General features: G+C 35.0%; 1 protein-coding gene across 1 annotated transcript in view; it reads left to right on the plus strand.

The window, feature by feature from the left end:
* The first annotated feature begins 844 nt into the window (after nucleotides 1-844).
* The window catches only part of LRRC7 (leucine rich repeat containing 7), a 109,090-nt gene continuing 94,034 nt past the window's right edge, over nucleotides 845-15,900 (plus strand). The window contains exons 1-5 of the mRNA XM_009320659.1: nucleotides 845-1,033; nucleotides 6,893-7,010; nucleotides 7,924-8,002; nucleotides 8,715-8,804; nucleotides 11,836-11,892. Of these exons, the coding sequence (XP_009318934.1) occupies nucleotides 845-1,033; nucleotides 6,893-7,010; nucleotides 7,924-8,002; nucleotides 8,715-8,804; nucleotides 11,836-11,892 (533 nt within the window). The remainder of the gene's footprint in view (nucleotides 1,034-6,892; nucleotides 7,011-7,923; nucleotides 8,003-8,714; nucleotides 8,805-11,835; nucleotides 11,893-15,900) is intronic.

The raw sequence follows: 15,900 nt of genomic DNA on the forward strand, positions 1-15,900 counted from the left end.
GAGTAGTGAGTTAAAGTATTTTTATTACACTGAAAAATAGTAAGATGCAATTGTGTAAACTGTTACTCATATGAGTTAGAGGTGCTCATACAAACTGCATATGCAAGGAAGATCTGCAGAACTTGGCATCTAGATTAGAAGAAGTTAGGGAACAGGCTGTGGTGAAATTTCCCAGACGTTTATTTTACTGCGGAAAAATTAATGGTATTTCTGCTAAGTCGCTTACCTGAGTTTTCAGCAGACCAAGGTAATATAAGAGAATATAACCAATTAAGTTTACATATCCTTTTCTTTATTCATATGGTTGAAAAGACAGCGAATATACTCCAGCAGTAACTGGAAAGCTAAGGAACTCTGATTTCAGAGAAATCAGGTATAATACAATGGGGCATTTGACAGGGCGAATCAGAACCAAATGACTCTGGTTCACTTCAGTGGCTCACTGTCCAAACTGAGCAAGGGACTAAAACATGGAGTACAAACGTTGTCATTTTGTACTTTGTCTGATGAACATGTTCATCCATGTAGGATTTACACAGCTAATTTTCATCATTAAAGAAAGCAACGTTGTGGATGGTCTTGGCATGTTTTCTTATGTCCCAGTGTGGGGGAACAGATGATGTATTGAGATTGCTTTTTGTGATTACGCTGGCAAATCTCACTTTTTCATGTTTTGTAGAAAGGTAGAATAAAAAATGCAGAATGCAGACTACAGATATCCCTCAGGAAAAACTTTATTTAATGGACTGCAATCTCTGTAATAATGCTAAAGAAATAGTCCCCAAAATGTTGATAGTTTCAGAAAACTGTTTTTTCCCCTTTTCCTTCAGTATGCTGTTTGGAGATGACAACCAAAAGGAAAATTATCGGCCGCTTGGTGCCCTGCCGGTGTTTTCGTGGTGAAGAAGAAATTGTCTCAGTGTTGGATTACTCTCACTGTGGCCTACAGCAGGTGCCAAAGGAGGTTTTTAACTTTGAACGGACATTAGAGGAGCTTTACCTAGATGCCAATCAAATTGAAGAGCTACCTAAGGTAATCAGTGTTCTGCCTGTAATACAGATGTCAAAGTTGCGTTCTTAAATGTGTATTCAACATGTACTTCAACTCTGAAATAGGGCTTGCTCTTGACCAGGAGACCTGCTTGCTGTGGAAAGAGTCATGGCTATTAACTCTAGAGATTCAATTACATTTTTACAAATTTTTTTTCTGCCTCTCTGAAGAGCCCAAACAGCTGAGACACTGTTCTTGCAGATGGTACTGCGTCGGGAGGAGTAGGGCCACCTACTTCTCCTTGCTTCATAACACAGGAACAGGGGGCAGCCAATGAAGTCGTAAGTTGGGAAATTAATGATTGTTCAAAAGAAGTACTTCTTGCACAACAAGTAATTAATATGGCATTTGATACCTTGACCAGGAGTACGCTGATATATGGGGTAGATGATCTCACATTTGGATCCTCTGTAGCGCTGCTTTTAAAAGCAGGCTCTTTGTCAGGATAAGCCATTTATCCTCGTGGGAGAAATGCCAGTACTATCTGACTAATATTTTTATAACTGCAAATGAGGTCCTGCAATAAGATTACTTAAGTTATCCTTCCTGTGTAGAACTTCTTTTATAGAATCTTTAAATCTGTTCTTCTGTTGATTAATGTTTACTATAGGGAATTGAAAATTACTGTAACTTAAGTGTTCTGGAAACAAAAAAGGGCAAGGTAGTGGAAAAACCAATTAATAGTAGGTGCTAGCTACATAATGAAGCATGAAGTAATGTAATCCATTCCTTAATTGAATTTTTTCAACAATAAAGAAAGATGCTTACAAGTCTTTAATTAAACATTGTTCCACTGTAATCCATTCTTCATCATCTCTCAATGTATTTCTTACTTACACCGCATAGAGACTTTATATAAATCCTATTTACAAATGTAGAAAACGTACTCTTTCTATTACATGGAGTTCCTTTATTCGGATATGGTGGTTCATTGCTTAAGGTTGCTCACTCCGTCAAGAAATTCTTTACAGATAGTAAGACAGGGTAGCTACAGTCTTTTAAGTGTCACAGAAAAATGATATGGAGAACTGCCTTATATCTCCTGCTACTAGAAAGGGCAGCAGAGAACCGGATATTTTTTTCTGTCCCCATAAATATGAAATGGATTGTGGTGGAGGCCATTTTACTGCTAATGAATACCTTCAGGACTGTTTCTCTTTTAATAATAATACATGGTTAACCTTGTATATTTTAATTACGCCACTGAAGAATCATACTGAAGAATATATAAAGTGTCTAATTTAGCTAGGGATTTTTGGAATATTTATTTTGGGTCTCTTGAAAGTACGCATCACCATGGTATTCAAACTAAATTGCAGTGTATAATGGAAGACAAATATATCAGGGCATAGAACAAGAGCAATATGCCATAATTCTATATGGAAAAACTGAGGGCCAAAGGTAAGGAGTCCAAAATTATGAAATTGGGATGAAGGTGATCATTGTTAGTGTCAGTCACAATTGAAACGTGCATGTTAATGAAACCTTTGCATGGTGTTGTGGTATCACCTATTTTGTCTTTGTTATTTGTGAAACAAAACAGAGATAAATACATACCTTGGAGACATTTAAATATATAGTACTCTATTTTTACACCTCTTTTTTCTCATTTTTCTTTGTTATAAATAATATTTTGAAGCAAATACTGTGTATTGAAGAAATCCTTTTAATTGGTCTTAAGTTTGGGTAAATGCATCATTTAACATAGTCTTGGCCTTGTGTAAGAGAAGATTAATGGGAGTGTTAATTTGCTTTCTTTATACCATTTGTATTTTTTTGTCTTAAGCCTTTATTAATCATTACCATAAATGAAACAATCCAAATAATTTCTTTATCAAATTTTCTGCTTCAAATATTTTTTGCTGCATGTGTCTGAACTTTTTTCAGTATTGAATTAATATTCTAGGAGAGAAAATGACATTTTTTCATAAAATAGCACCATATTACTTAACATTAACTTTTGTATTACACGTTATGATCTACCATAGGCAGAACTTTCCTCTCTCTGTAAATGTGAATTCAAATAACTACTTCCAGAGAAAAATTGTTTTGTCAGTTTTCTGTTATTTACCAAATGTTATGTGTCTCTGAAGTCACAATATTATTTTGAAATTTTCTCTCATCAGAACACTTTATCAAGTTTAAAAATGTAATGAAAAAAGCATAGGTAAAAACTCTGTTAAGTCCTTATCTACCTGGATACATGGTACACTAGAAACCAATAAATTATTTTGCATTAAACTGATGTATTAAACTCATTCTGTCTGTTTTTTTAAAAAATTTTGACCTTACATTTTATGCATCATAATTATGCTTTTTTTCTGCTGTCTTCATTAGAAATGGATTTCTAGTTCCTAATTTCTAATATTTTCTTTTAAGGATTTATAGGATTGTTGTATAATTCTTATTCTCTATTTTCTCCTAAATCTAGCCAAGTCTTTTATTTTATTTACCTTTGACTTCATTATGATGAGCTGCTGCTGCAAGTATGTCCCTAACTGTATGAGTCAAATGAATCAATGACTACTAAAAAAAATAACAATTTTAATGAAGGTGGAGTCACTGGCAATCAGTATCCAGAAAAACATGAATAAGATGAAAATTCTCCCCAGCAGCTTTCCCTTATAAATATAAAGTACAATCCGGACTACTTTGTAATAGAAAAAATTAGTTTACTTGTCAATGACTTACAAAAAATTCATCTGTCTCTAACAACAAATTCTAGAAATAGCCACCACTGTGTTTCACAATCTCACGTGTTGAAAATAGGTACCAGTAATGCTAAATATGCTACTGAAGTTAGAGGCTACATCTTAATGCGTAATTGTCTCACTGAGAACAACAGTACAACCAATGTATAAATGGTGTTGAGGTAATCACTAATGTATAGCTCAAAAGATGGGTAGGTATTATAAATTAACTATATTTTTCTTTTGCATTGCATTTGCTATGTAAGTTATAGTTTCTGTTAAAGGCATTGAATACTTCTTCTAAACCTGCCAATAAGAAATCATGTTTCTGTTCTGCAAAGCTAGAAAGTGTTATTCCTTTGTAATCCTGACATCAAGTTCCCCCAGTATGTTAGCCAACCTATTTCACAGTTATGCCTACAGAAAGTAAAGAGCAGAAATGTCATATTGTTCTCTAATGGCCCTGGAACCAACAACCTCTGTTGCTCTGTAGTCAAGAACTTGAGATATGCAGAATAACAGCTCATTGTTGTAACTCAAATCACAGCACTATTAGCACCACTTCGTTTCCAGTCTGAACGGAATAAAAGTAGTATGTGGACATACAGTATGATGACTACATCAAGATTGTGATGGCAAGGCCATAAAGCACTAGAAATTGAGAAAGACACCTTTTGAAAATCCAGTGGGTAAAAAAAAGTGGGCAATTTTGGGCCTACATACCCGTATTCACACTCTTGTATTATTTCTGCTACAACAGTACATCATAAAATTACTCCAGAGGGAGTATTTTTTATTATGCTTCTTCATTCACCAGTTCAAAAGGCTTGTATCTGTTCAGATATTGTCAAAAGTTTAAGTTCCAAGCCTTCCTTGGCTTTTAAAATAAGAATTCTCCAGGGGAATGGCTGGGAACATGCACTGGGAATTTCATTTTCCAGGTGTAATAGCATGGTATAGTTTGTATACGTACCAAAATTCTGCAGGTTCCCTATGCTGAACGTTACTAATGTCTACAGCAGTTCTCACACAGTAATGTGGCTAGAAATCTCAAGAGCAAACCCTAGAGCCTATTAGTTTCATTACTTTCCAGTCTTATCCAAACTGATGTGCTTCCTTAAAAAAGAGAAAAAGTAGGTGCTCTCAGATGCATTGCAAAAGAATTCCTCATTCTCTGGAGAGATATTTCCCTTTATTAACATTGTCTGCAAGCAGAACTGTGTAACTGGGTTTGGCTTCCAGGGTGTACAGTAAATGTTCTGGCTGTTCCTAGAAATCAGATTGGGAACCACAGGACCCAGCATAGTTATATTAAATAGTTAGAAGAAATAGTTCTCTTTGTCACTCCTGCGGGGCTCCTGGGCTGTAGCATTGTACTTCTCTGCTGTTAGCTGGTGAGTGGTGGGGAGGGGGCTGTTGTACAATCTTGAGAATTAACAAGTACGTTTCATGTAAGAGGAAATCTGAAAAAACTGTCAATACAAAGGCATTTTGAAAGGTGTCTTTCAGTAAAAAGGCACTTTCATATTTGGTGCCAACTGATAGTGATTGTGGTGTGGTGCTTCTCATTCTGAACATTTTTTATTCATGTGATTCCCTTTCAGTTTTCTGAGAACAGATTATCTTGAAGAAAAAGCAGGATTTTTCTAAAGGATTATGAGTTACGGCAGAAAAATGCAGTTTCAAAATGATCTAAAATTTACTTCAAGTGAAGTACCAGGTTGACATTTGCACACCATTTGTGTGTTAATTTTCTCCTCTCCGGATACTTGGCTGGCTTTTTCATCTAGGCAATCAAATTATTGTGCATTCTCAAATAGCCTGTAGATGAGTATATAGACTTTATTCTGATATAGAAGTCTGAAAGAAAGACTAAATCTGTTGTAAACATAGCACTAATATCTAAAGAATGCTTTTGAGATGCCTGCAAAGAGAAGTTGTTGTTCTCTGGAACCCACTGAATTTTCTGGTGCCGTTTGGTGAATTCATATTCGCAGAAAGTCCTACGGGGTTTGGTAACTTTTAACTCTTGAAAAGAATGATGTTTTTAGAGCCTGCAGCCACAAAGTGGGTACTGTGAAGCAGGTCTTTCCTGCAGTCCAGTGTGATGGGTAGCGCAGGAGTGGTTGCTACCGGGAGTTGGAGGCCAGCTGCAGTGATGCTGTGCTGGGTGTGCAAAGCAGGGTTTGTACCACCAAGGCGGGTAGCCATGCGTGACCCTTCTCTGTTACTCTTAACAGCCAATTTTCCACAGTACTGTCACTGGGGAATGTGCAGCATGGCAATAAATAAGCCAAGCAATTATATTGCATTCTCCTCTTATACCTGCTAGCATGCTGGGCTTGAAGAAGCTATAAGCTACTCTATCTAAACAATGCACCTGCTTGTTCTTCATATACAGCATCTCTAACCTTGCAATGCCATGTACCTAAATGTGAAATCGCTTTTCATGACTGCTTTCTCTTAGTATGGTTGTTTTATTGATTTTTACGTGTGTGAGGTGTTATGTGAGATAGTGATATTTCTTGAGGAAAGCAGCCATGTTAAATAGGTGCTTTCAACATGATTTATTGGTTACTTCAGGTTGAAAGGAGGATTGTTTTTGCAGTGGAAATTCTGACATTTTATAAAATTTGAATTGGAATTTAGAATTAGAATCAAGTCCTGAATTTTGGGGGAGACTTAAGGAACATATTTTGATAATGTCAAAGCATTTTGTTTCTTGAAGATAGCAAATTTCTTCTGCATGCAGTCAAAATATTTTAAAATCTATCATGAAATTAAATTATAAGATCAAATATTTTATTTTACCACAAGCCACAAAAAATTTCAATTGATATGACACATATGAAATATCATGTACCTACAAAATGTTAATTGCAATGAGTATGCAGTTTTTGACAGAAAGCTGTTTTTGAACGTTCCTGCTATCAGTCAACTGTTCTGATTATTCTGTGTATAAGCTGTGTTTATGATACTGAGCAGCCTGTAAGAATGTCTTCTTAAATAATGGCTTTTCAAAATACTTTTTGATTATTGAATTCTTATGTAGCAAATGTAGTTTTGTGGTATTTGTTGCTTTTGTGTATAAATAATGATCCCAAACTGATCTTTTTCCTGAAACACTGTAAAGTATCTTTTTATGTTACAGCAACTGTTCAACTGTCAAGCTTTACGCAAACTGAGTATACCAGACAATGACCTTTCAAGTCTGCCAACCACTATTGCTAGCTTAGTTAATCTCAAAGAACTTGATATCAGTAAAAATGGTAAGAGATCAAAAGTATAAGTATTTTAAAGAACTGTAATGAATATTACAATAATGAAGTTTTAATTCCTAATGATTAACAAACTTGTGTTCTAGAAAACTTGCTCTTTTTCTGGATTATGTACTATTTTCCTGTCTGGCACTTTTGAGAAGTCTGGGTAGATATCTACCTCATTTACTTTTCTGTAAAAAACAAACAAAAAAAAAGAGGTTGCTTTAGCATAGTATCCCGTGATGACTTGTGACTAATAAACATTAGAAATAGGAGTGGGAGACCATTTTTCAGTGCACTTATGAAGCGTTCCACTTTCCAAAGTGACTTAGTACTTACTAGGCTCTTGTGTAACCTATTTAAGCATATAAGGCTGCAGGTGAACAACTACCAGGATTTATATAGCCAGTGACTAATTTGCTGATGTGCATTTCCAAATTACGCATTTATATTTATGTGCCTAAAAACCTTTACATATCTGAACTTAAGTGTCTTTGTTTTGAAAACAAGGTTTAGGCATTCTTGAAAATTTTGAAAAATTTATTATCAGTATAGGCCTAGAGACTCTCAGGATTATACGTATGTTCTCCCGAGAAGAGAAGGAGGCAAAGAAGAAAAAGATAAGCAGTTCGGAAAGAAATGAAAGGCACAAATATCACTACAAATGATGTCACTATTTAAGTCTAGAAGATTATATAAATCAAGCATTAGCATAATAGTTTTAGTACAAGGCATATTATCTGTTCTGGTGTATTTATTTAGTGCTTAAGTATCATCTTTTAGACTGTAATGCTAAAATACATGTATTCTTCCTGTTATAGCTTAAGTCTGATCTGAAAATGCCAAATGAACTCATATATGAACAAAACAAGTTGAACAGTTTTTTTACGGGTGTATAATAATTCTTTCAATATTTTTTTAGGAATTCAAGATTTTCCAGAAAATATTAAATGTTGTAAGTGTTTAACAATTATTGAAGCCAGTGTCAATCCAGTCTCTAAGTGAGTATCAGTAGCTTGTGTTTGTTTACTGCAAGTGCAGAAAATTTACGCAAAGTGAACTAAAATTTAAAGACGCTGTATCAAGTTCATTTGCAGAATTAATCTAAATTTCTTTTTAATTGTTTGAAATCCAGGGTTGATGTATCTATGAAAAGATCTGTGTACTATGTAACAAATGTGGTGTCTTTTCACATAGTAAAGAAAGTGTTGGCAAAGTAGTCCATATGATGCAACCTTTTAAACACAGGAGGCTGGTGCTTTATGTATTTGGGAAGTAAGCTGTGCTGCGTCCTCACATACCATAATCTCTTGGGACTCTGGCAACCCTTATTCCTTCCAAAAACTTGCAATAGTCACAAAAAATCTGTGTTGTAATGATTTATAAAATGGAGTGAAGGAGGTGAAAGGATGAAATTTTAATATTTCAGTTTTAAAAAAAAAAGAAAACACCTTTGGCTTAAAACCCTCAGCTAGGAAGGGAGAAAAGGCTGATGTAACTTAAATGTGCCAGGCATTTGAATTTCATGTGGTTATAGCAACATGGAAAAGATGAGAATGGGCAGAAATGTCATCTGTAACAAGTAAGTTCTTGAGAATTTGGGTAGAAAAAGAAGGTGAGAGAAAAAGTCATCTTTCTGTTTCTAAATATACATTGTTATTATTTCCATAGCAACTTCGGTGTGAGCATTAAGCTTTTAACTCTTTTTTTTAGGCTGCCAGATGGCTTCACACAACTTCTAAATTTGACCCAGCTCTATCTAAATGATGCCTTTTTGGAGTTTCTTCCAGCTAACTTTGGAAGGTAAGAATTAGTCACCAAAGCACATTGCTCTCTCATATGAACCCAGTTTAGGCTTTAAGGGACCATTGTAAAGCTGTATTCTTTTTAAAAACCAAACAAAGCAAAACAAAAAGCACAAAGAGATTTTGGCTTTTCAGCCCTATTTTGATGAATGATTGTTTAGAGAGAATGTTATGTCAGCAAGAATTTTATGATTAAGTGATGCAGTTTGGTGGTTTAGGGAAAAGGTGAGAAGAAATAGAAATTGAAGGAGGCCTGTCCTTGATCAAATGTGTTATTAAATTGTGGAAAGGGCAGAAAATAACAATGTGGTCTATGCCTATTGAAAAATGAACAGAAAGAAAACGTGTTGTGAGTCAGAAAGGAAGAAAGAAATGACTGAGCGTGGTGGAGTAACCAAAGGAAAAATGTGAAAGCAAAAACAAGAGAGAAGATTCAAGAGACAGAAAGGATGTAGAATGAGAGTAAAAATAAATGCAGCAGAAACCGAGGCAAAAAGTGTTAGATAAGGACAAAGAAGAGATGGGAGAGGAAATCAAACTTAACACAATTTGCCATGGCCATTTAAGAGGGCAGCAGAAGCCAATGGATCCTTACACTGCACAGGTCTGGCAGAAATGCCAGGTTTATTCCACCTCTGTTGCACTGGTGAGGGAATGGTCAGCCTTTCTGCCCTCGGGTAGTCTAGTTGGGCAATCAGCTCAGAAGACAAAGGATTAACAGAGAAAATATATGGTGGTGTTACAGAAGGCACCTAGTATTAGTTTTTTCCTGGTCCATCCAGCTACCCGTATGTGTGTTTTATTGCTCAACTGGGAACATCAACTCAGCACTCTAAAATTAATACTGAGGTGACATAATTTGTGTTGGAAATGACATTGGTATGCTCAGGCATTGAGAAATAGAAAGTTCTGCTTTATCAGCATTCACTTGATGGGCCTGTCACTGATGCAGAGCTGAGTCTGGGCTTTACGCTGAAATACCTTTTAGAAATGCCTAGTTGAAGAAAGAGGAAGAAAAATTGTCATTGTTTGCATTTGATGAGTGTTCTAAATACCAGAGTAAATCCTAAGACAGCCTGCTTCTGCAGTTTGGAATCAGACATTATGTTCAAATGTCAAGGAAAAATAAATACATTAAATAGCCTGCAATTTATCAGATGTGTAGTGTCTATATTCATTATGCTCTTCTAAAGCCTTGCTGGTACTTTGTCTAATAATCTTTGTCGCTTAAGGACATGTCTAGTATTCTAAATATTTTAGCAGAAAGCACTAAGTTTTTTTTTCCTTTACAAATGCATATTTTATCTAAATGAAATGACGCTAGTTCCAGTTGTGGTTGTTATTCCTTTATTATTATTCTGCTCCTATATTATCTATTTGGTGTTTTGCATTTACAAATCCTTGTCATGTTTCCAAAGCTTCCCACATTAGCATACAGACATTGCTCTTTTGGTTTTTTTTACTAGCCACATGTAGCTCTTTAACTGTATCTCTCTTACTGCACTTCTCCAAATTTGTACAGTAATATTCAGTTAGTCTCTTATAGTCTCATTTAGCCATGTGAATAAAGTCAGGAACAGAGTCTACCTGAGCACCATGCAAAAGTCTCTATGCATTTCTCATTTAAAGTCGTTCTTTTTAGTCCTGGTTAAGCGCAACTGTAGGACTTGAAATGTTTTCTGCTTTATTTGGTAGGAGAAAAAGATAAAATCATAGTTTTCTAGAAGAGCATAATATTGGGAAGCCTGAGGTTCCATGAAACAGAAAACTGGTGGTATGCTGGACAGAGAACTATTTAAAGCTTTGTTGTATTTTTTTTCAACTGTTCTCACATGTTTATGCTTATGGCACTAAAGGACCTGGACTGTAGACACAGAGTAATATGAGAAGCAGTATTAATGAAATAATTGAAACTCACCACAAAGTTCCTCAATAAACTTCCTTCACATTTAGAAACTATGATATCAGCCTAGAAGCTTTAATAGTATGACTCTGGGCTGACATCTGTTTAGAAACGATACAATTACAAATTAGTTAAGCAGAACTGCTCAGTTTCACATAGGCCTTGAGCAATCCTGGGCATGGTCAGCTCATGCATTGAATGTACCTCCAAAAAATAGTTGGTTTGATACTCCAGATTTTCTGTGAGTGGAGTTGTACAATTTGAGATGAAGAGGAAAAGACCTTGTTCATCCTTTCGGTTTTATATCCTCTTCCTTTTCCTCCCCACATTGATTATAATTTGGGATTAAAGAACCAGTAAAAGGGTGACATGAATCAAAATCCTTTCATGTTTAACAATTTATCTTCCTAGACAATATGGGTAAGTAGACAATACTGCCTCAAATTCTGGAACTCTAATACATTAGTTTCTTCATCTCTTATCTGATGTGTCCTCCTTCCTTCCCATTATTCTACTTCATGAAATGTATTGCTGTGGCTTAAATAATAATACTGCCAGTTAGAGTTTGCACAATGATATGGAATTATGAAGTACTGTTGTGTGTAGGTTCTAATTTATACCAACACTTAAGCACGTGTCCTACTTCTGTTTAAAATATGGTAAATTCAATGGAGATGTGTTCTGTGGTATTGGTCTGCCTGTGTGGAGTTGTAGAATTCAGTGCTCAAAAAATGCAAAAGAAAGTTGTGAACTAAATAGCGGTTGCTTTTTATCCTTAATAAGTCTGGAAAGGTTTGAGAGAAATTAACTTTTACTATGTTTGCCTTGTTTGAATAATTAATAAAAATAATTTGGAATTACTGTGAAAAACTGATATACGTCAAAGTTTTTCAGAAGAGTTCAGGTAAGGACAGATATGTCCTTATCTGAAGCTATCTGTCCTTACATGAACCTATTTGGTTCTGAGTACATTTTGTATCATATTCAACCCTACAATAACTGGCCATCTTACTATTGTGCATTAAGCGGACTCTTTTTTTTGTTGAAATAAGTAGTTTCAAATAATTCTTCTGAATTCCTGAACTAATTCACTGAATGGACTAATTATTTTCTATCATATTTCTAGACTTGTCAAATTGCGAATTTTGGAGTTAAGAGAAAATCACTTGAAAACTCTACCAAAGTAAGTGATTGAATATTTACATAAGTCTCTTTCACCTGAAATTTCCAAAAGTGCAAAATATTTTTATTGTTAGCAATGCAGTGCTGTCATTTCTGTTAAGAGTTATTTTTTCCATGGTTTAAAGAAATTATACTGAAGGTTTTTAGCAAAAAGTGAACATATAATGGAAAATGGAGACTGGTGCATTAGCTGACTGTAACTCAATATCTAAAATCTATAATGTGACATTTTAAAATACGAGATGTAAACAAAATTGGAAAACAACATATGAGATAACCCTGGTCAGTGATGATGTGACAGTGTTTTCCTCATCAAGAAGTAATCTGGTGTATTGAAAACTTACTCAGTGTAACCTCAGTACAACAATCTCCCCATTTGATCTGTACAGAAGTTAAATATATTTGGTGGTTTACAATACTATTTAGAAACCTGTGTCATCAGAATATTGAAGAAATGTCAATTTGGTAGCATTTCTTGGTACTATTTACCAGAAAAGAAAGTTGCTATAATTTGTTGCTATAATTTGACCAACATTTAAATGATATTTTGAAAAGGAAACAGTAAAGAAATGAAAAATAAATCTATACACTTCCCATGCTAAATATAGGAAGTGCACTGCATCAAGCAAGGAATATATTTTTGTATTCAGACCAGCATTATATAACCATTTTCTGTAACAGGGATCCTAACCAATGAAAAAATATCCATGGATTTGGGGGTTGTTATAAACGGGGGTTGCATGTCCCCATTATAAGTGAGACTTATAGTGGTGGCAATGGACTGTATTTATGAAACGTTGCTAATACTGAATTGCATATTATTTAGCTCATTTAAAAAGGGCGCCCTTTTTAGCAAGCATGCATTTATCAAAATCTCTTACTCAGGCATTTTGCCTATAATGGGATATAGTGACATTTTCACTACTTCTTGTGGGCTTTTATCCACAGCACTTTCCTTTTTTAAAGGAAAGCTATTTTTTTGTGTTAAAGGCAATATTCTTTTGAAAACACTTTTTTTTGTATAAACTTTCTATTTCCTCTGTTCTAAGTTACATTTACTATTTTGAAAAACAGAAAAAAAAGCTTCAATCTGCTACCAAAGTGTTTATCTGCATTTTAAATGAGACCTGTTCAGGACAGCAGATTTGCAGCCTTTGAGGTCTTTATCATCTGAAAGGCTATATACATGCTGTAGTACATACATGTTACCGAACTACCTCTTAAACATCAGTCTCTTTTAGAAGGGAATTGCATAGTCTTTGCATGCAGAAGGTGCTTGTCAGAATAAATGGATGTGTGCGTGCTAGGATTGAAGAATTGGTGGAATTCCACAACAGAATAATTTTGATCAAACAGAATATTTTTATATTTCTGGTCTAATTCTAATCCCACTGAAGATGATAACAGACTTGTTACTGAAGTCAGTGGGAGCAAGATTGGGATTGTGTGTCATTGTTACTAATAATTTTTTTTCTTCTGTGATACATGGCGTTTAACAGGCAAATTTTGTCAAGTTTGGCAAGTGTTTGGAAGATTCATGCCTAAGCGTAGTAGCCTCTGGTTTCAGTAGCACTAAGTTTGTTTAGGTGGCTGAGTATGACTTTTTCCCACTGTATGATTCTGAAAATAAGGAAGTTCTTTGATTCTCGTAACCAAGGGAAACATTATTTGTAGGCATGTTTGTTTTCTGCTCTTTGCTATGGCAGAAGGCTTTACTATATACTACTGAGACGAACTGGAAATAAAAGGTTCTGCTTATGCAAATGCTATCCTTAAAACTGCTAGATAAAAGGGACAGCTGTGTTATGAAATAAAGTAAGAGGAAGAAAGTTGACAAGGTCATTTTTGCATCAACTGGGACAAAAATGGGTGATCTATGCATTTCTGGGCTTCTTTTGTCCTCTAGAGCAGTTTTCTCTGCAAGCAAAAAAAGGTGCACAGTGTAATGGATGGACAGGAGTTAACACATATTACAGAGTGTTAATTTAGAGGATATACGTCCTGCTTCCTGGTTAGGGTGAACTTGACCTCTTTTATAAAAAGACAGTAACTACTCATCTAAAGCAGCATCTCTTTGCGTACTGGACTGGGCCTGGGAAGATCAGGGCTGAGCGTGGGAGGTTGGAGGAGGAGAGTGGTGAGGCCATGGGCGAATGCAGACACAGTAGTGTGGCAGGTAGAAGTAAACCAGTATCAGTATGTCGTTTAGGCTTTACAGGGAAACAGGAAAACGTTAAATACCAGGCTGTTTTATTTTCTCAGCCAGTAAGAGAAGGAAAATTGTGACAAGAAAACTGTGTCTACAGTAGAACCATCTGCAGTTAGGAAAACAAATGCAGTAATGTAAACCAGAATATATTTTACAATCTAGTTGCAAAAAAGGAGATGCAGGTCTTCCAGATATATACTTAAAGGCTTTCTCTCTTATCCTACAATTTATTGGATATGTCGTGAATAAGATAACCTGATTATGTTGGTAGTTTGTCCAGTAGTTCTAATGTAAGAAAAGACATGAAAAGGAAGGCATATAAATAATACTGTAATTTGGCTTTTAAATAGATGTGAAATGTACTGCAAGATTGTTTTAAGTAACTTCTGCTCAGTACTATTACCATGTTAAGCGCAACTTAAAAATGTTATCAAAAAGCAGATCATATTCTTTCATCTGTTCTGTGCTGTAAAATGTATGTATAAAGAATTTTTAAAGGAAACATTTAGCATTTTGGCATAAACAGGAAGTAATGTGCTTTGTGTTTACCATAGCTCTAATTTTGCTCTATTTCGTACTAGCTCAACAGTCAGGATTGTTGTAAAATGTATAGTAACTGCATAGGAACTGAATGCAAAATGTTCTAAAATTATTTACAAAAATATCAGATTAAGTAAATACTAACTATAGTTGGCTGAAAAGTAGCTCTCTAACCAGAGCATAGATCTCTGAAGTGTCCCTCTTTAATACAACTTGCATTAAAAAGTGAGAGCTTCCCTTTGCTGAATTTGTTGACATAATTTTACAGCATCTAAAACATGTCCAAACATATCACTATATTCCCAGACACTTTCCTGACAGAAAATTAGTGAAGCATTGTTCATAAAATGCTTTGAAGATTCTTCTGATTTCTTCTGACAAGCATACCAAATATTTAAAATAACACTGTCTTGCTGTATCATACTGGGCTGGAGACATATGTTGCTCTTCAAATGAAAATGTTGCAGGATGTTCCTATTTTCTGTCAGCAGTACTTTCTCTTCAGAAAATACTACTAGGCTTACACATATTTTTAACGTACTGAAAATATTCGTATGTTTAGTCTATATATCTTCACAATACTGTTTTATAAAATCAGTAATTTGTTTTCTCTCTTACACGGTTTGATTAAAGATTATTATTGACACCAGTTTCCAGGATCTTTTGAGCATTTAGAAAGATTTGGAAATCTCTGGCCAATATTGCATATAATTTCTAATATTTTATTAAAGCTTTAATTTGTGCAACAAAATTAGAAAAATCTGTTTTTTTCCTCTTGGATTTCTGTTAAATGTTTCAGATTATTTGTGAGATTCTGACCAAGTTTCTTACATTTGAACAATTTTGCCACCTAGATCACAGGGTTGTCTGTTGGTGTGAAGAACCAGCTAAGATAATTTTTATTATTCTGTTTGGATAAGAGTGTACTTGATCTTTACTCACTGTAACAATGTGTAATATTACTGCATAATAGCTCGGGATGGTGTTTTATAGACTGCAGCTCCCGATAGCTCCATAGTGTTCTGTTTTGTAATACTACCCTACTGATTATGTATTTGAAGCTACAGGCGAGGCTTTCCAATTGCCAGTGGTGTTTTCAGTCATTTTGCACCCAAACTGAAGCAATTAAAATCAGTGGACAGATTCCCATTAGCGTCAATGGGTTTTGAATGAGCCAGTTTGTGCTTCAGTGTTTAATTATTCCGTGTTTGAGTAATTTCTCAGAGTGGAGAGATGTAATTTGCAGTTTTCTATCCTGCT

The sequence above is a fragment of the Pygoscelis adeliae genome, unplaced genomic scaffold, assembly GCF_000699105.1.
Source record: "Pygoscelis adeliae isolate BGI_AS28 unplaced genomic scaffold, ASM69910v1 Scaffold402, whole genome shotgun sequence".
In the NCBI taxonomy this organism is placed as follows: domain Eukaryota; kingdom Metazoa; phylum Chordata; class Aves; order Sphenisciformes; family Spheniscidae; genus Pygoscelis; species Pygoscelis adeliae.